This window comes from Scyliorhinus canicula, chromosome 22, assembly GCF_902713615.1.
Source record: "Scyliorhinus canicula chromosome 22, sScyCan1.1, whole genome shotgun sequence".
Classification (NCBI taxonomy): Eukaryota; Metazoa; Chordata; class Chondrichthyes; order Carcharhiniformes; family Scyliorhinidae; genus Scyliorhinus; species Scyliorhinus canicula.
The window spans coordinates 22,792,875-22,811,960 of NC_052167.1; the positions used below are offsets into that span (position 1 = coordinate 22,792,875).

General features: G+C 49.7%; 1 protein-coding gene across 3 annotated transcripts; it reads right to left on the minus strand.

The window, feature by feature from the left end:
* Positions 1–236: 236 nt before the first annotated feature.
* Positions 237–18,744, minus strand: gpx9 (glutathione peroxidase 9). 3 transcript variants are annotated; one of them, XM_038783218.1, is made up of 6 exons: positions 18,495–18,744; positions 18,171–18,218; positions 17,351–17,444; positions 12,845–12,975; positions 8,860–8,990; positions 237–550 (listed from the first exon to the last, which is right to left on the minus strand). In XM_038783218.1, exons 3-6 carry the CDS (start codon positions 17,421–17,423, stop codon positions 481–483), a joined length of 405 nt encoding a protein of 134 aa, XP_038639146.1. In that variant the 5' UTR covers positions 17,424–17,444; positions 18,171–18,218; positions 18,495–18,744; the 3' UTR covers positions 237–480. The 3 variants fall into 3 exon arrangements, with proteins under 3 accessions (XP_038639146.1, XP_038639147.1, XP_038639145.1); XM_038783219.1 differs by having other exon boundaries at positions 18,129–18,218; XM_038783217.1 differs by lacking the exon at positions 18,171–18,218 and having other exon boundaries at positions 18,495–18,742.
* Between the last annotated feature and the right edge of the window lie 342 nt (positions 18,745–19,086).

The following is a 19,086-nucleotide window of genomic DNA, read 5'->3' on the forward strand; positions in this document are numbered from 1 at the left end:
ATTTTTCATCAGCGTAAAGACCCATCATATTTATACCTATCTTCACTTCGGAAGAGCGATCTTCGACTTGACTGTTCCTCCCTCTGGCAACACATGTTGCCAGACCTGCTGAGTTTATCCGGCATTTACTCTTTTAATTGCGGTCAGCGCAGAATGTGGACATACGACAGACCAGGTGCTTAAAAATCAGAATAATCCTAATGTATCACACATCGGCCAAAGAAATTGGACGAGACTGTCTTTTGGAAGAGTCTTTATTGCGTTAGAAACTTTCCCGGAAACCGGTGAGGGAGCACATTCTGGTTGAAGACACTAAACCCAGAGTGTTTCACACTCCCCCACTCCAATCGGAACAATTGAGCGACTGAATCAGTCATTTCCTCAATATTCTTCACTCTGTCTCCGTCAGGAAATAAAGTTTCACGTTCTCAAACAGCTCCCATCAGTGGAGAATTCCTTTTTCTTTTACCTCGGCTGAGCTCAGCCCTTGAGACGCTGCAGCGTCAAAATATCATTTTCGATCGTATCGAATGGTGTATCAATGTCATATCTACACACAAAAGAGACCGAAAGGGTGATTGGTACCTGGGAGTCCAGAACAAGAAAATTAAAAACCAAACTGGTCGCACAAAATTCAGTGGAAATCTGGAACCTCTACCCACCTCCACGGAGAAACTGGTTGACAATGGGTGTTCAAAACTGAGGTTGCTGTTGGGTTAAGTCTGGTGGTGTTAAAGGGTTAAGGGCGGACGGGCAGGATCTCCAAGGGTCATGTGACCCATAGGGCCAATTGGACCGGAGCACGAGAATCCTGGGGCTGAGCGTGTGTTTTACTGTCAGGAGTTTTGGGTCGTGGAGTATGGTAGCCTTTATCTCACGCTCCGAAAATAATTATTTGCCTTTTAATAGAACCTATTATTCGTTCACCTACTTGGGGATCGTCAGTGTTTCTAGATACTGTACTCAAGATAGACTTTTGAAAATTCATTCATGGGGTGTGGGTGTCGCTGGTTAGGTCAGCATTTATCGCCCATCCCCAGTTGCCCTTCAGAAGGTGGTGACTTCTTGAGCCGCTGCAGTCCATGTGGTATAGGTACACCCACAGTGCTGTTAGGGAGGGAGTTCCAGGATATTGCCTCAGTGACAGTGAAGGAACGATCAATATATTTCCAAGTCAAGATGGTGGGTGATTGCAGGGGCAATGTGCAGGTGGCAAGGTATCTGCTGCCCTTGTCCTTCTTAGCGTCCAAGGTTACAGGTTAGGTGGATTGGCCACGATCAATCCACGATGGTTCCCAGGTATCTGCTGCTCTTGTCCTTCTAGATGGTGGAGGTCGTGGGTTTAGAAGGTGCTGCCTGAGGAAGTTTGGTGAGTTGCTGCAGTGCATCTTGTAGATGGTACACACAGCTGCCACTGTGCATTGGCGATGGAGGGTATGAATGTTTGTGGAAGGGGCGCCAATCAAGCGGGCTGCTTTGTCCTGGATGGCATCGAGCTTTTTGAGTGTTGTTGGAGCTGCACTCATCCAGGCAAGTGGAGAGTATTCCATCACACTCCTGACCTCTGCCTTGTAGATGGTGGACAGGCTTTGGGGAGTCTGGAGGTGAGTTAGTCACTGCGGGATTCACAGCCTCTGACCTGCTCTGGTAGCCACAGTATTAATATGGCTGTGTCCAGTTCAGTTTCTGATCAATTACAACCCCCAGGATATCGATATTAGGGTCTAGGAATGATGCAAATCAGCCATGATCTAATTGAATGGTGACATAGACTCAAGGGGGTGAATGGCTTCCTCCTGCCTCGGAAATGCATCACAACATAATCATAAGTAAGTGGCTTGAATTCTGAAGGAGTAACGGAGATTAGCCGATCTCTTACAATTTGCCAACACAGAGGATTCCTTTCCGTAAACCCTGTGACAATTGATGCTGGTAAATGGCGCCACCGAGTGGCCGTGTCACAGATATCAGTCTGGACGGTGAGTGGGGAAATAGAAACACACAATGTTCAACTGCAGGTGGGTAAGCATCAGGGCTGAGATTGGCCTCCCTTTCTGAACTAACATCCGTTTAAAGAGAAAGCACATGCATTTATATAGCACCGTTCATGAGCACAGGGCACCCCCCCCCCCCCCCAAGTATTTTCCAGCCAATTCTGAGGTTTAGCCACCGTTGCGATGCAGGAAACGCAGCAGCCAATTTGTACACAGCAGGATCCCACACACAGCCATGTGTTTTTCGGATTATGCTGGGTTGAGGGGTGGTTTGTTGGTCTGGGCACGAGGATGAACTCTTCGACTTGTTGAAATCGTGCCATGGGGTCTGAGAGGTCAGGTGGGGCCTCAGCTTAACATCTCCACAGAAAGACAGCATCGTTAACACTGCGGCACTGCCTGGGTACCGCACCGGAGTGTCTCAGTGTACCCTCCAGCAGTGAGTGTCACACCGTGACCCTGAGCGAGAGACCTGGTCGATTTTAATTTTCCCTCCACTGTTTCGGGGACCAGGGGCCAGTTTATTTGTGTCCACTGATACCAGATGAGTCAGCACAGATCAGGGGCTGGATTCTCCGCCGACGGGATGCGCCATTTTGCCGGCAGCCGGGGGGGGGGTTCCCCGATGCCGTGGGGCTGCCCCACAATGGGAAACCCCATTGACCAGCCGGCGAAACGGAGCATCCCACCGGCGGGCTGAAACAGAAATGTGGTGCGGCGGAGCAGGAAAACCCAGCCCTCGAAATCCAACGTGCAAATTTGTATTCTGCCCGGCTCCAGGCCGGTGCTACGCTGATTTACCATCTCCATTAATTACTACGATGAGGGGACCTTTTGTAATGCATCCAGGCTTGGTGACAATACAAAGTTAGCTGGGAAAGCTAAGCTGAGGGGAAGACAGAGAGGCTGTGAGGGGGAGACAGAGAGAGACTGAGAGAGGGAGACAGAGAGAGACTGAGAGGGGGAGACAGAGACTGTGAGGGGGCGACAGAGACTGTGAGGGGGAGACAGAGAGACCTGGAAAATATCCAGGCTTGTGTTGACAAGTGGCAAGTTACATTCGTGGCACACAAGTGCCAGTCAATGACCATCTCCTCCTACAAGGGACGATCTCACCATTGCCTCTTGACATTCAATGGCATTACCATCACCGAATCCCCCACAATCAACACTCTGAGGGTTACCATTGATCAGAAACTGAACTGGGCTAGCCACGTTAATACTGTGGCTACCAGGGCAGGTCAAAAGCTAGGAACCCTACGGTGAGTAACTCACTTCCTGACCCCCCAAAGTCTGGTCCACCATCTACAAGGCACAAGTCAGGAGTGTAATGGAATACTCTCCACTTGCCTGGATGAGCGCAGCTCCAACAACACTCAAAAAGCTCAACACCATCCAGGACAAAGCAGCCCTGCTTGATCGTCACCTGATTCACGAACGTTCATCCCCTCCACCACCGACAAACAATGGCAGTGCCGTTGGTGTACCTCCATCTCAGGGGCTGCAGCAGTTCAACAAGGCAGCTCACCACCACCTTCTGAAGGGCAATTAGGGATGGGCAAAAAAGTGCTGGCCAGGGCAGCACGGTGACGCAGTGGGTTAGCACTGCTGCCTCACGGCGCCGAGGTCCCAGGTTCGATCCCGGCTCTGGGTCACTGTCCGTGTAGAGTTTGTACATTCTCCCCGTGTTTGCGTGGGTTTTTCCCCCACCACCCAAAGATGTGCAGGGTAGGTGGATTGGCCACGCTAAATTGCTCCTTAATTGGAAAAAATAGAATTGGGTACTCTAAATTTAGGGAAAAAATGAAAAGGACGAGAGAGAGGCCGTAAGAAAACGTGGACAGTTTTAATGGTCAAGAACATGGCAGATGGAATTTAATGTGGAGAAATATGAATTGATCCACTTTGGGCGAACAAATTGAAAAGCAGAGTATTTTCTAATGGTGGTTGAGTGGAGAATTTGGTACTCAGCGGGCCCAGGTACAGCGAGCAATTAGGGAGGAAAATGACATGTCAGCTATCAATGCATAGATACATAGAAGATAGGAGCAGGAGGAGGCCTTTTGGCCCTTCGAGCCTGCTCCGCCATTCATCACGATCATGGCTGATCATTCAACTCAATAGCCTAATCCTGCTTTCTCCCCATAGCCTTTGATCCCATTCTCCCCAAGTGCAATATCCAGCTGCCTCTTTCATAGAATCTGCAGTACAGAAGGAGGCCATTCGGCCCAGCGAGTCTGCACCGGCTCTTGGAAAGAGCACCCTACCCAAGCCCACACCTCCACCCTATCCCCATAACCCAGTAACCCCACCCAACACTAAGGGCAATTTTGGATACTAAGGGCAATTTAGCATGGCCAATGTGCCTAACCTGCACATCTTTGGACTGTGGGAGGAAACCGGAGCACCCGGAGGAAACCCACGCACACATGGGGAGAACGTGCAGACTCCACACAGACAGTGACCCAAGCGGGGAATCGAACCTGGGACCCTGGAGCTGTGAAGCAATTGTGCTAACCACTATGCTACTGTGCTGCTCTTGAATACATTCAAAGTTTTAGCATCAACGGCTTCCTGTAGTAATGAATTCCACAGGCTCACCACTCTTCGGGTGAAGAAATGTCTCCTTATCTCTGTCCGAAATGGTTTACCCTGAATCCTCAGACTGTGACCCCTGGTTCTGGACACACCCATCATTGGCAACATCTTCCCTGCATCTACCATGTCTAGTCCTGTTAGAATTTTATAAGTCTCTAAGAGATCCCTCCTCATCCTTCTGAACTCCAGCGAGAACAATGCCAACCTAGTCAATCTCACCTCAGATGACAGTCCCACCATCCCTGGAATCAGTCTGGTAAACCTTCGCTGCACTCCCTCGAGAGCAAGAACATCCTTCCTCAGAGAAGGAGACCAAAATTGCGCACAATACTCCAGGTGTGGCCTCACCAAGGCCCTGTACAATTGCAGCAACACATCCCTGCTTCTATACTCGAAAGCTCTCGCAATGAAGGCCAACGAACCATTAGCCGTCTTTACCGCCTGCTGTACCTGCATGCTTACCTTCAGCGAATGGTGCACAAGGACACCCAGGTCCCGCTACACACTCCCCTCTCCTAATTTACAACCATTCAGGTAGTAATCTGCCTTCTTGTTTTTGCTTCCAAAGTGAATAACCTCACACTTATCAAAATTATACTGTATCTGTCATTGATTTGCCCACTCGCCCAACCTGTCCAGATCATGCTGTAGGATTTCTGCATCCTCGTCACAATTCACCCTCCCACCTAATTTGGTATCATCTGCAAACTTTGAGATGTTACATTTTGTTCCCTCATCCAAATCATTAATATATATTGTGAATAGCTGGGGTCCCACCACCGATCCCTGTGGTACCCTGTGGCTACTGCCTGCCAATTTGAAAAGGACCCATTAATCCCTACTCTTTGTTTCCTCTTGACCAACCAGTTTTCTATCCACCTCCATACATTTCCCCCAATCCCATGCCCTTTAATTTTGCTCAATAATCTCTTATGCGGGACTTTGTCAAACGCCTCCTAAAAGTCCAAATATACCACATCGACTGGCTCCCCCTTGTCGACTGTACCGGTTGCCTCTTCAAAGAATTCCAACAGATTTGTCAAGCATGATTTTCCCTTCATAAATCCATGCTGACTGACTGATCCTGCCACTGCTTTCTAAATGTTCCGCTATAAAGTCCTTGATAATGGATTCAAGCATTTTCCCCACTACCGATGTTAGGCTTACTGGTCTACAATTCCCTGCTTTCTCTCTACCCCCCTTTTTGAATATCGGAGTGATGTGAGCTACCCTCCAATCTGCAGGGGCAGTTCCAGAGTCTACAGAATCCCGGAAGATGATCACCAATGAATGAAAATCGCTTATTGTCACGAGTAGGCTTCAAATGAAGTTACTGAGGAAAGCCCCTAGTCGCCACATTCCGGCGCCTGTTCGGGGAGGCTGGTACGGGAATTGAACCGTGCTGCTGGCCTGCCTGGTCTGCTTTCAAAGCCAGCGATTTAGTCCAGTGCTAAACCAGCCCCTAAATGCATCAGCTATTACCAGAGCCACCTCCTTAAGCACTCTGGGATGCAGATTCTCAGGCCCTGGGGATTTATCCACCTTCAATTCCATCAGTTTTCCCAGCACAATTTCTCTACTAATGTTGATCTCCCTCAGTTCTTCCCTCTCACTAAACCTTTCATTCTCCAACATTTCTGGGATCTGATTTGTGTCCTCATTTGTGGAGACAGAACCAAAGTATGTATTTAATTGCTCAGCCATTTCATTGTCCCTTATTGTGCATTCCCCTGTTTCTGTCTCTAGTGGCCCTACATTTCTCTTTACCAATCTCTTTCTCTTCACATATCTGTAGAAACTCTTAGTTTCAGTCTTTATGTTCCCTGCAAGCTTCCTTTCGTACTGTACTTTCCCCTTCTTAATCAATCTCTTCGTCCTTCTTTGCTGAATTCTAAACTGCTCCCAATCTTCAGACCTATTATTTTTCTTGGCCAATCTGTATGCTTCTTCCTTGTATCGGATACTATTTCTAATTTCCTTTGTGAGCCATGGATTGTCCCTCTTACCCACTTTGCTTTGTGCCAGACAGGAATGAACAGTTGCTGTAGTTTCTCCATGCGTTCCTTGAATGTTTGCCATTGTCTATCCACTGTCATTCCTTTAAGTAACTCTCCCCAATCTATCAAGGCCAACTCACGCCTCATATCCTCATAGTTCCCTTTATTAAGATTCAGCACCCAAGTCTCCGAATCAACTACTTCACTCTCCATCTTGATAAAAAATTCTATCATGTTATGGTCGCTCATCCCTAAGAGGCCTTGTACAGCCAGATTGGCAATGATTCCCTTCTCACTTCACAGTACCCAGCCTAAGATGGCCTGCTCTCTAGTTGGTTCCTCCACATATTGGTCAAGAAAACCATCCTGTATACACTCCAGGAATTCCTCCGCTACGGCATTGTGACTAATTTGATTTGCCCAATCTATGTGAAGATTAAAATCACCCATGATCATCGATATTCCCTTATTACATGCAAAGGGATTGGCTATAAGAGGAAAGGATTTAGAGACCTGACCTGGAATACTGTCCATAGTTTTAGTGTCGTTTTCCAAGGAGGAATAAACTTGTCTGTGAAGGAGTGCAACAATAGTCACTGGATTGACTCCTCAGATAAGGGAATTGCCCCATGATGAGAGATTGAGTACACTTCTTGTCTTGAGTTTGGAAGAATGAGAGGCAATCTTGTGGAAATCTATTGAAATTCTTAAGGGCTTGGCAGGGTACTTATTCTGACTGAGAGAGGGCTCCACGTTCTGGGGCGATCACTCTCTCTCGGTTCCGAACGCATGATCCGTCAACTGAAGGGCTCGGCCATCTTTATGAGAAAAATCCTCACGCGGAGGGTTTGTGAAACTTTGGAATTCTCCACCTCAGAGGGCATGGAAGCCCAGGCGGTGAGTTTGTTGAAGGACGAGATCGATGGATCTTAGGACAATGAGGGATATAAGGAACATGGAGATCTGGCGGGAAGGTGGAGTTGAGCTGGAGATCTGCCATGATCGTACTGAATGACAGAAAAGGTCAGCGGTCCGAATGTTCTACTTCTGTTCCGATGTTCTTTTTTGTCATAAATTTAAAGTACCCAATTAATTTTTTCCAATTAAGGGGCAATTTAGCATGGCCAATCCATCTACCCTGCACATCAGGGCACACACAGGGCAGCAGGGTAGCATGGTGGTTAGCATAAATGCTTCACAGCTCCAGGGTCCCAGGTTCGATTCCTGGCTGGGTCACTGTCTGTGTGGAGTCTGCACGTCCTCCCCCTGTGTGCGTGGGTTTCCTCCGGGTGCTCCGGTTTCCTCCCACAGTCCAAAGATGTGCGGGTTAGGTGGATTGGCCATGCTAAATTGCCCGTAGTGTCCTATAGTAAGGTTAAGGGGGGGAGTTGTTGCGTATAGGGTATAGGGTGGATACGTGGGTTTGCGTAGAGTGATCATGGCTCAGCACAACATTGAGGGCCGAAGGGCCTGTTCTGTGCTGTACTGTTCTATGTTCTATCTTTGGGTTGTGGGGGTGAAACCCGCGCAAACACGGGGAGAATGTGCAAACTCCACTGTTCCGATGTTCTACGAGGCACTTGTACATTGAATAGATTTTCACGGTGGCGCAATGTTTAGCACTGCTGCTTCACGCGCCGAGGTCTCAGGTTCGATCCTGGCCCCGGGTCACTGTCTGTGTGGAGTTTGCACATTCTCCCCATGTCTGCATGGGTTTCGCCCCCACAACCCAAAGATGTGCAGGGTAGGTGGATTGGCCATGCTAAGTTACCCCTTAATCGGGGAAAAAAGAATTGGGCACTCTAAAAAAAAAAATTTTAAATTGAATATATTTTCAACCCTGATTTTTCTTTTCACAGAAATGGAGTTCATAGAATTCCATAGAGTTCCTACAGTGCAGAAGGAGGCCATTTGGCCCATCGACTGCACCGACCCTCTGAAAGGGCATCCTACCTAAGGTCAATCCCCCACCACCCCACCCAACCTTTGCACACTAAGGGGCAATTTAGCGTGACCAATCTACCTAACCTGCACATCTTTGGACTGTGGGAGGAAACCGGAGCACCCGGAGGAAATCCACGCAGACACGGGGAGAACGTGCAGACTCCGCACAGTGACCCAAGCCGGGAATCGAACCTGGGACCCTGGAACTCTGAGGCAGCAGTGCTAACCACTGTGCCACCATGTGGTGTCTTGGCTCCGTTACTTCAGCAGTTAGACTAAGTGTAAAATATCTCTGTTTCCCACTGACACTAACGTGTGTGCTTTACCTTCTCAATGGTTGTCCATCCACATCAACCAAGAACTTCTCAAAGTTCCAGCGAACATCACTCACTTTCAAGGGAGACCAGTGCAACCTCGCTCCGTCCCCAATCATCGGGTTCACAAAGGGGCATGAAACCTGTTGGAAAAAAAGAGAGAAGTTCCAATTTGACACTATGTGTGTGTGTGTGTGTGTACATAGTGTGTGTGTATGAGTGTGTGTGTGTGTTTGTGTGTGAATTTATATGTGTGTGCGCATGTTTTAGAACAGTACAGCACAGAACAGGCCCTTCGGCCCTCAATGTTGTGCCGAGCAATGATCACCCTACTCAAACCCACGTATCCACCCTATACCCGTAACCCAACACCCCCTCCCTCCCCCCCTCCCTCCCCTCCCCTCCCCCCCTCCTTCCCCCTCCTCCCTCCCCCTCCTCCCTCCCCCCCTTCTCCCTCCTCCCTCTCCCTTTCCCCCTCCCCCCCTGAGTGTGAGTGAGCGTGTCAGTGAATGAGTGTGTGTGAATGAGTGAGTGTGTGCGAGTGAGTGTGTAAGTGAATGAGTGTGTGCGTGTGTGTGTAAGTGAGAGAGAGAGTGTGAGTGAGTGTGTGTGTTGTGGAATTGTGCATGAGTGTGAATGAGTGTGTGCATGTGTGTGAGTGTCTGAGTGTGTGCATATGTGTGTGTGTCAGTGAGTGTTGTGTGTGAGTGTGTGAATGAGTGAGTGAGTTGTGTGTGTGAGTGTGTGTTGCGTAATTGTGCATGAGTATGAATGTGAGTGTGTAAGTGAGTGAGTGTGTGTGAGTGAATCTGTTTGTAAGTGTGTGTGAGTGAGTGTGTGTGTGTGTGAGTGAGTGTGTGAGTGTGCGTCTTTCACAATCTCAGGATGTGCCCATTTGCTTTCCAACCAATGGAGCAGTTCTGAAAGGTAGTCACTGCTGTGATGTAGGAGGGTCAACTTGTGCACAGCAAGCTCCCACTAACATCAGTGAGGTAACGGTCAGTTTAGTGATGCTGATTGAGGGAGAAACAAGACACCGAGGAGAGCTGCCCTCCTCTCCTTCAGGAGAGCGGCGGGGGATAACTCGGTCCTCCTGAGGGGGCAGTTTTAATGTCTCATTCGGAAGATGGCTCCTCTGACCGTGCAGCACCCCCTCAGCACAACGCTGACGTGTCAGCCTAGATTCTGTGTCCCTGGACCCGGGCCTTCTGACTCTGTGCTCCCCGTGCTCGGCTGTGGAGGGAAAGGGGGGTCACGATTTTCTTCCGGGGCACTCAGTTAAGTGTTTCTCGGCACCGAATTAGGACTGAGTGGCCCTGTGTGGGGAGAGTTTGAACAGGTGCAGTGTTGTAAGTAACTGAGGGAATCATGGCCTACTCTACACCTCCGAAAGACAGCCTCTGTGAGCTGCTTTGCTACAAGGTGGGTTTGTGTCACGTTAGCTTGGCATCCCAATGTAGGATGACTTCGCATGGCCATAGCACAAACATGCACGATTTTGTACACTTGGCAAGAACCCCGACAGGCCACGGGCTGCCTGAGGAGTGAGTTTAGGGAGAGACTTTCCTCCTTACTGGCGCCATCCTCAACAGTACGCATGGGGGAGCGAATGGAGACACGACGTGACTGCAACAAGGTGAGAGACCCCGATCATTAGTGATACTGAACATGGGGTGTCACGGTGGCAGTGGGGCAAGCACTGCTGCCTCACAGCGCCAGGGTCCCGGGGTCGATTCAGGCCTTGGGTGACCGTCCGTGTGGAGTTTGCACATTCTCCTGCGTGGGTTCCCTCCGGGTGCTCCGGTTTCCTCCCACAGTCCAGAAATATGCAGGTGAGGTGGATTGGCCAAAAGCAATTGCCCCTGAGCGAGCAGGGATGTGCAGGTTAGGTGGGGGTTGCGGGGATAGGGCAGGGGAGTGGGCCTCGGTAGGGTGCTATTTCAGAGGGTTGGTGCAGACTCAATGGGCTGAATGGCCTCCTTCTGCACTGTCGGGATCCCATCATTCTATCCTATGACTCTTGATGTCTCATTAATTATCCACAACATGGCGCCGACCATCACTGAGAAAACTCGGAGAGTAACCGTCAGGAAGTTGTTCCATACCTCCTGACCCTCTGTGGCTCAGCAACAACAACTTTTATTTACATGGACCTTTAAAGGCCCCAAGGCTTTTGACGGGAATATTACAGAGCAAGGTCTGACACCGACGCCCTACTGGGCAATATTGGAGAGGAAGCGCAAAAGTCTGGTCAAAGACATAGGTTTTAAGAAGCATCTTTGTGGTGAATGTAACTCCGTAATTCACACTGTATTGTATATACATGAGACCATGCATTGATAAGCGCAGCTGCGTTGCCCGACCACTAGGGTGAGCAGCGCTGGGAATGCTTAGGAGTTTGTACAGGGCTCCACCCTTGGCTCCGCCCACGACTCCTCCCCCTGGACTGCTGTATAAATACCAATGCTCAGAGCCAGTCGTTCAGTTCATCGAGAGTTCAACGTGGAACAGGCTGGCTCTGTTGTAAGTAGATTAAAACCACTGTTCATATCTTAAAGCACGTGTCTAGTGAATTGATGGTTCCATCAATCTTAAAGAAGGAAAACAAGAATGGAATGGTCACCAGCAGTGAGGTGTTTTTTTAATGTATTCGTTCACAGGACGTGGGTTTCTGTGCCTCTCTCTCTTGGGGCAGCTGACAGTGATTTTGACAATCAATGATAGCTTTCTGAGATGAGGTTCATACTTCGATTTTAACTCATTGAATTTAAATTCCCCCAGCTGTGGTGAGATTTCAGCCCACGTCACCAGATCATTAACCCGGGTCTCTGGATTAATGATCTCTGGCCTCACTAAAATTGGCTCTCATAAAGCCAGAATTAGAGGGAGGCAGAGGTCCGTGGATCTGGAGGAGATCACAGAGATCGGGAGGGACGAGGCCATGGAGGGATTTGAAAACATGGATGAGAATTTAAAAATCGAGAGTGTTTTTTAAAATAAATTTTAGAGCACCCAATTCATTTTTTCCAATTAAGGGGCAATTTAGCGTAGCCAATCCACCTAGCCTGCACATCTTTGGGTTGTGGGGGCGAAACCCAAGCAGACACGGGGAGAATGTGCAAACTCCACACGGACAGTGACCCAGAGCCGGGATCGAACCCGGGTCATCAGCGCCATAGGCAGCAATGCTAACCACTGCGCCGCCGTGCTGCCCTATTGAGAGCCTGTTTGACAGGGAGCCGGTATCAGTGAAAACGGGGGAAATGAGACTCTGTGTTTCACCTTCTGTTTCCTTGTTCGCCCCCCCCCCCCTCCCCCTCCTTGGCAGGGGACAGGGTTGCGGAGTTTGTGAAGATTCCCGAATGGGAGAGATATCTGCAGTATTGGCAGTGAATATTCTTTGTGAATAGCTTGTTTTCTGGAGTTACTCTCTCCCTTGAAGATTGATACGGCTTTGATACCCACATTTCCAAGCTTTGTACAGTCCATGTGCTTCAATCTCACGTTCCATCATGGCTTGATGGACCAACTAATCCATTCCTGCCTCTCATTTAAAAAAAATAAATTTAGAGTACCGAATTAAAGAAGATGAACCACAGAGTCCCTTCCGATAACGCCGTCCCATTTCCCCCGTCCCAATCCATCTACCCTGCACATCTTTTTGGGTTGTGGGGGTGAGACCTACACAGATACGGGGAGAATGTGCAAACTCCACACGGACAGTGAGCTGGGGTCGGAATCGAACCCGGGTCCTCAGCGCCATGACGCAGCAGTGCTAACCACTGCACCACGGTGCCGTCCCATTCCTGCCTGTCATTAATGTACATTTTAACACGTAGAAAACATGCTCACAGAGAGATCACCAAGCGTCGAGCGTAAGCAACACTGATCACGAGAAACATACAGGGTGCATGGTCAATGATACTGACGATCATGAAATGGCCGACTGTTCCTAACTCCGACGCAACGTCCAGGGCGAAGTCTCGATCAGACTGACCTTCAGAAATGTGTAGAGAGGATGCTCTTTTTCCCCGTTCACTTCGATCTTGCCAAATACAGGGAACCGAGGGACAAAGTCCCCGCCTGGACGGACAAACTTGAGGACATTCAGAGTTTCATGGTCTTTCTCTAAGGAGAAATATTTCAGCACAAAGGTGATGCTTTAGGTGGAACGTCAACAGCTGAAGGCAAAGGCTTTCAATGACCGATAAGATGATGTGTTAAAAGTACGTGTTCAAAGTACAAGACACCTTGGTTAGAAGCTGAAATGTGATTCTGGTATTGGGTTGCGCTAAGCAGTCCTTACGCATGGTGGTTAGCATAAATGCTTCACAGCTCCAGGGTCCCAGGTTCGATTCCCGGCTGGGTCACTGTCTGTGTGGAGTCTGCACGTCCTCCCCCTGTGTGCGTGGGTTTCCTCCGAGTGCTCCGGTTTCCTCCCACAGTCCAAAGATGTGCGGGTTAGGTGGATTGGCCATGCTAAATTGCCCGTAGTGTCCTAATAAAAGTAAGGTTTGGGGGGGGGGGGGGTGTTGTGGGGTTACGGGTATGGGGTGGATACGTGGGTTTGAGTAGGGTGATCATGGCTCGGCACAACATTGAGGGCCGAAGGGCCTGTTCTGTGCTGTACTGTTCTATGTTCTATGAGTGCTCTTATCTCACCAATCTGCTCATTATAAAGCCAATAATGTTGAGCACAATGCATGATCGTTGCTGAAACGGAACTGCAAGACTAAGAGACTAAATGTTAAATGAGCTCAGGTCACTCGGAGATGAATTGTGAGACTCTGCGGACTAGAATAGTCTTGCCGACTTCTGTCTGGCGGTGGGAAGCACCCAGAAATTATGGGCTGGATTCTCCGGTTACACCAGCCGCATATTTCTCGGTAGCACTGGAGGCGGGATTCTCTACTCCCAGATTTCCCCACACCGGGGTCCACTGCCGCCGGGAACAGAGAATTCCGGCCTTTAAGGACTGAACTGAATTTGCCCGCCACATAACCTTTACAATACTGTATATCTAAGGATTTGAAAATGTTGTGTGGAGTATTTACTGCCGTTGCAATTCCATGTTGGGATGAGGCCATTGCTGGCATTTATTACCCATCCCTAGTTACCCTGGGAAGGTGATGGGACACCTCGAACCACTGAAAGTGCTTTTTAGTGAACCTTGTAGTCTTGAGTATGTTAACAGCAAGTCTTAATGAACAACTCATAACTATACACATATAAGCGATAGAGGGCATGAGGTTAACTTAGTCTCTACACGTCTCTGTCCATCTCTAGGCTGACCCCTGGGCTCTGGATCCTGTGCTTTCTTACCTCATTTTGTGAGGCGGTTCTCTGCTCAGTCTCACGTTAACCCTTTGTGCACAAGACCCCACGATTACAGCTTAGATGCGGATGAGTGACTTAATCGGCCATTTCAGAGGGCAGTTATGAGTCAGCCCCCTCGATGCGGGACTGGAGTCACATATCGGCCAGTCTGGGTAAGGGGGGGCGGGGGTTTCTTCCGAATGAACGCTCGACCTCAGCACATTCCCCTGCTCTATCCCCGTCACCCCCGCCCAGCTTTTGGACACTGAGGGGCAATTTATCATGGCCAATCCGCCTCGCCTGCACATCTTTGGACTGCGGGAGGAAACCGGAGCGCCCGGAGGAAACCCACGCAGACACGGGGAGAACGTGCAGACTCCGTGCAGACAGTCACCCAAGATCGGAATCGAACCCGGGTCCCTGGCGCTGTGAGGCAGCAGTGCCAACCACTGCGCCGCCGTGACGTCCCAGTAGATGGATGGAATGTTAAAAAGAATAGAGAGGGGGTGTGATGCACTATCAATTACGACGAGACGAGAGTAGAGAGTAATCGAGGCTTTATTAAGCAGAGATGTGTAGCCTCCTGCAGCTGCTGCCGAAATGGCTGCAGCTCGGTGAGCACACACATTTATACTCCGCCTACTGGGCGGAGCCAGCAGGCAGGGTCAGTACCCCCCGTACCTGTAGTACAGGAGCCTTACCGTATCACCTCTCATATATGTATTATACAAACAGTGGTGACTACCACAGGGTGTGTAAGATGGAGGAAAAATATCTTTTGATCCTGGTTTTTATCTCCGGTTAGGTGCAAGCGGACCTGCCGGAATTTCCCAGCTTCCTCTGTTCCTGCTCCAGATTCCAGCTTCATTTTAGATTTATGCCCCAATCTGATTGCTGCATGGTTGCTCTTCCTGGGAATATATTTGTTCAAAACTCAATGCAGTTTCTCAAATGGCACATGCGAGACTGAACCAATTCACTGTATGAGATGTCCAACAACATTAAAAAAAAATTTGCAATTATGTAGCACCTAACGGTTGGACATCTCGAAGTGCTTCGCAGCCAATTAGGTGCTTCGCAAGTTAGTTGTTGTAATACTAAAAAAGCAACAGCCAATTTGTGCACAGCGAGATTGCCTGCTTTTGTGATGTGGATTGAGGGATGAATGTTGGCCCGGACATCAGGGAGCACTCCCCTGCTCGTCTTCAATATAGTATCACGGTGCCTTTCACATCCCTGTGGTCGGCAGATGGGGGTCTCAATTTAACTTCTCAATGAAAAGACAGCACCTCCGACAGTGCAGCACTCCCTCAGTACTGACCCTCCGACAGTGCAGCACTCACTCAGTACTGACCCTCTGACAGTGCAGCACTCCCTCAGTACTGACCCTCTGACAGTGCAGCACTCCCTCAGTACTGACCCTCTGAGAGTGCAGCACTCCCTCAGTACTGACCCTCTGACAGTGCGGCACTCCCTCAGTACTGACCCTCTGACAGTGCAGCACTCCCTCAGTACTGACTCTCTGACAGTGCAGTACTCCCTCAGTACTGACCCACTGACAGTGCTGCACTCCCTCAGTACTGGCCCTCGAACAGTGCAGCACTCCCTCAGTACTGACCCTCTGACAGTACAGTACTCACTCAGTACTGACCCTCTGACAGTACAGTACTCACTCAGTACTGACGCTGTGTCAGTGCAGCACTCCCTCAGTACTGACTCTCTGACAGTGCAGTACTCCTTCAGTACTGACCCTCTGACAGTGCAGCACTCCCTGAATACTGACCCTCTGACAGTGCAGTACTCCCTCAGTACTGACCCTCTGACAGTGCAGCACTCCCTCAGTACTGACCCTCTGAGAGTGCAGCACTCTCTCAGTACTGACCCTCCAACAGTGCAGTACTCCCTCAGTACTGACCCTCCCACAGTGCAGCATTCCCTCAGTACTGATCTTCTGACAGTGCAGCACTCCCTCAGTACTGACCCTCCGACAGTGCAGCACTCCCTCAGTACTGACCCTCTGACAGTGCAGCACTCCCTCAGAACTGACCCTCTGACAGTGTAGTACTCCCTCAGTACTGACCCTCTGACAGTACAGTACTCACTCAGTACTGACGCTATGTCAGTGCAGCACTCCCTCAGTGCTGACCCTCTGACAGTGCAGCACTCCCTCAGTGCTGACCCTCTGACAGTGCAGCACTCCCTCAGTACTGACCCGTACTGACCCTCTGACTGTGCAGCACTCCCTCAGTACTGACCCTCTGACAGTGCAGCACTCCCTCAGTGCTGACCCTCTGACAGTGCAGCACTCCCTCAGTACTGACCCTCTGACAGTGCAGCACTCCCTCAGTGCTGACCCTCTGACAGTGCGGCACTCCCTCAGTACTGACCCTCTGACAGTGCAGCACTCCCTCAATACTGACCCTCCGACAGTGCAGCACTCCCTCAGTACTGACCCTCTGACAGTGCGGCACTCCCTCAATACTGACCCTCTGACAGTGCAGCACTCCCTCAGTACTGACCCTCTGACAGTGCAGCACTCCCTCAGTACTGACCCTCTGACAGTGCAGCACTCCCTCAATACTGACCCTCCGACAGTGCAGCACTCCCTCAGTACTGACCCTCTGACAGTGCGGCACTCCCTCAATACTGACCCTCTGACAGTGCAGCACTCCCTCAGTACTGACCCTCTGACAGTGCGGCACTCCCTCAGTACTGACCCTCTGACAGTGCAGAACTCCCTCAGTACTGACCCTCTGACAGTGCGGCACTCCCTCAGTACTGACCCTCGAACAGTGCAGCACTCCCTCAATACTGACCCTCTGACAGTGCAGTGCTCCCTCCGTACTGCACAGGAGTCTCAACCTCGATTAACCACCAAGTTACCAATGCATGCTACCTATTCTAAAACGTTATTACCTGCTCTTATGATATTTAGCTGTGTTTCTGTGGTGAAAATTACCATTGAACTTTCCTATGTCAACAGTCACAACATGGCCGCAGGCTCTGACCACTTTGGTAGTATTTTGGCGCAAGTTGCCAGATACCTTCCTGGCGGCTAAGTCACTGGGGGAGGGGGGGGGGGACCTCAGATACATCAGCTGACTGCTGGCAGAGACATCGGCAATTCACAAATAAATACACGGACGTTGTGCCCACGTGGTATTGGAGAACGTGTTTTCCTTCTTACCTGGATCCTCTCGTCCAAACTGGTTACAGGGGAAAGCTAAAACAGTGAATGAGGAATGGCAGAGTTTATCCATCAGGGCATTCAGTTTGTGGAACTGTTGAATAAAGAGGAAGAGGAATAGAATCCGGAGTTAGAACTTGTCCAAACCTATCCAGATAAAATAGACCAAAGCTATGGCCTTGATGCCATAACAGTCCTAGATCCAGCTATATACTCATCTGTGTATCACTCATCCAAACATTACTTAACAGGTGAGGACATTCTCTTAGCGCCAATAGTTTGAAGAATAGACAGTTATGTAGTGTTAATGTCATAGAATCCCTACAGTGCAGAGGAAGGCCATTCGGCCCATCGAGTCTATAGCGATCCACCAAAAGAGCACCCTACCCAGGCCCACTCCCTCACCTGTCCCTGTTTCCCCACCTAACCTTTGGACACTAAGGGGCAATTTATCGTGGCTAATCCACCTAAGCTGCACATCTTTGGACAGGGAGGAAACCGGAGCACCCGGAAGAAACCCACGCCCACACGGGGAGAAGGTGCAATCTCCTCGCAGACCGACACCCGTGGCCGGAATTGAACCCGGGTCCCTGGCGCTGTGAGGCAGCAGTGCTAACCACCGTCCCGCCCGCTGTCACTGGGCTAGTGACCCAAAGGCCCAGGCTAACACCCTGGGGACATGAGTTCAAACCCCACCATGGCAGTTGGAGGAATTTAAATGGACTCAATAAGCCTGGAATATAAAGCTGGTGTCAGTAATGGCGATCATGAAACTTACCTGGTTCTCTGATATTTCGGGAAGGAAATCTGCCAACCTTACCTGGCCTGGCCTACATGGGACTCCAGACCCACAGCAGGGTAGTTGGCTCTGAAATGATCGAACAAACCTCTCAGTTCAAGGGCAATTAAGGATGGGTAACAAACGCGAGGCATCGCATAAAAGGATCAAAAATAACATTAGGTATTTGGATTCACTAAGAGAGATGCTCACTTGGAGAGATAGTGCAGGAATGATGGGCTGAATGGCCTCCTTGTCTGCTGTACAGATTCTGAAACCTCAGAATGTAGCTTTATTCCTAAACCTTGACTCAACGTTCTATTGAAGTAATGATCCTCAATACTGACCATTGGAGATGTTCCTTACCTGAGGTATCGTTGACCCTCAAAATGCGGCCACGTTGGTGACCAGCAGAATCTTCCCCCGATACTGTCGCAGAGACAGGGTTGCCCCGTCCAGCGTCCTCACTGTAAAATCATGCACCGAATCAGCTGGTTCTTCCTGGGCAGAAAGCGGCAGAGAAACGTCCAACAGAGACATCATCAGCAGTAAGAATAACTCCCCGGACGTTTCTGTCTCTCTCTCTCTCTCCCTCCCGCTCCTGTTCCCTGCCCCCTCCTGGACCACCATCCCCCACTTCCCCAGCGTCTGATTATTCTGCCTCAGTGACTCCATAGATCTGCTATTGTGCTGTGATTGACTGGGCTTCCTGCACACTCATCACTCTGTCAGATGTGTACATTTCAATGAACAATCTTTGGATCTTGTATAAACCTATTTATGCGAGTCGGCAAGAGAGAGATTGATTAAAAAAAAGAGAGGGAAAGAAAAACACAGTCAGGGACTTGCAGGTTAGAGGCTAGGAATCCTGTGGTAAGTAACTCACCTCTTGACTCCTCAAAGCCAGTCCACCATCTACAAGGCACAAGTCAGAAGTGTACAGGAATACTCTCCACTT

Coding starts and splice junctions, on each gene's coding strand:
- gpx9 (XM_038783218.1), bottom strand. CDS start 17,423: ATGGATAAACTCTGCCATTCCTCATTCACTGTTTTAGCTTTCCCCTGT. Junction 12,976..17,350: donor GTTTGGACGAGAGGATCCAG/GTAAGAAGGAAA, acceptor ATTTCTCCTTAG/AGAAAGACCATGAAACTCTG. Junction 551..8,859: donor GATGGACAACCATTGAGAAG/GTAAAGCACACA, acceptor TTTTGTGTGTAG/ATATGACATTGATACACCAT.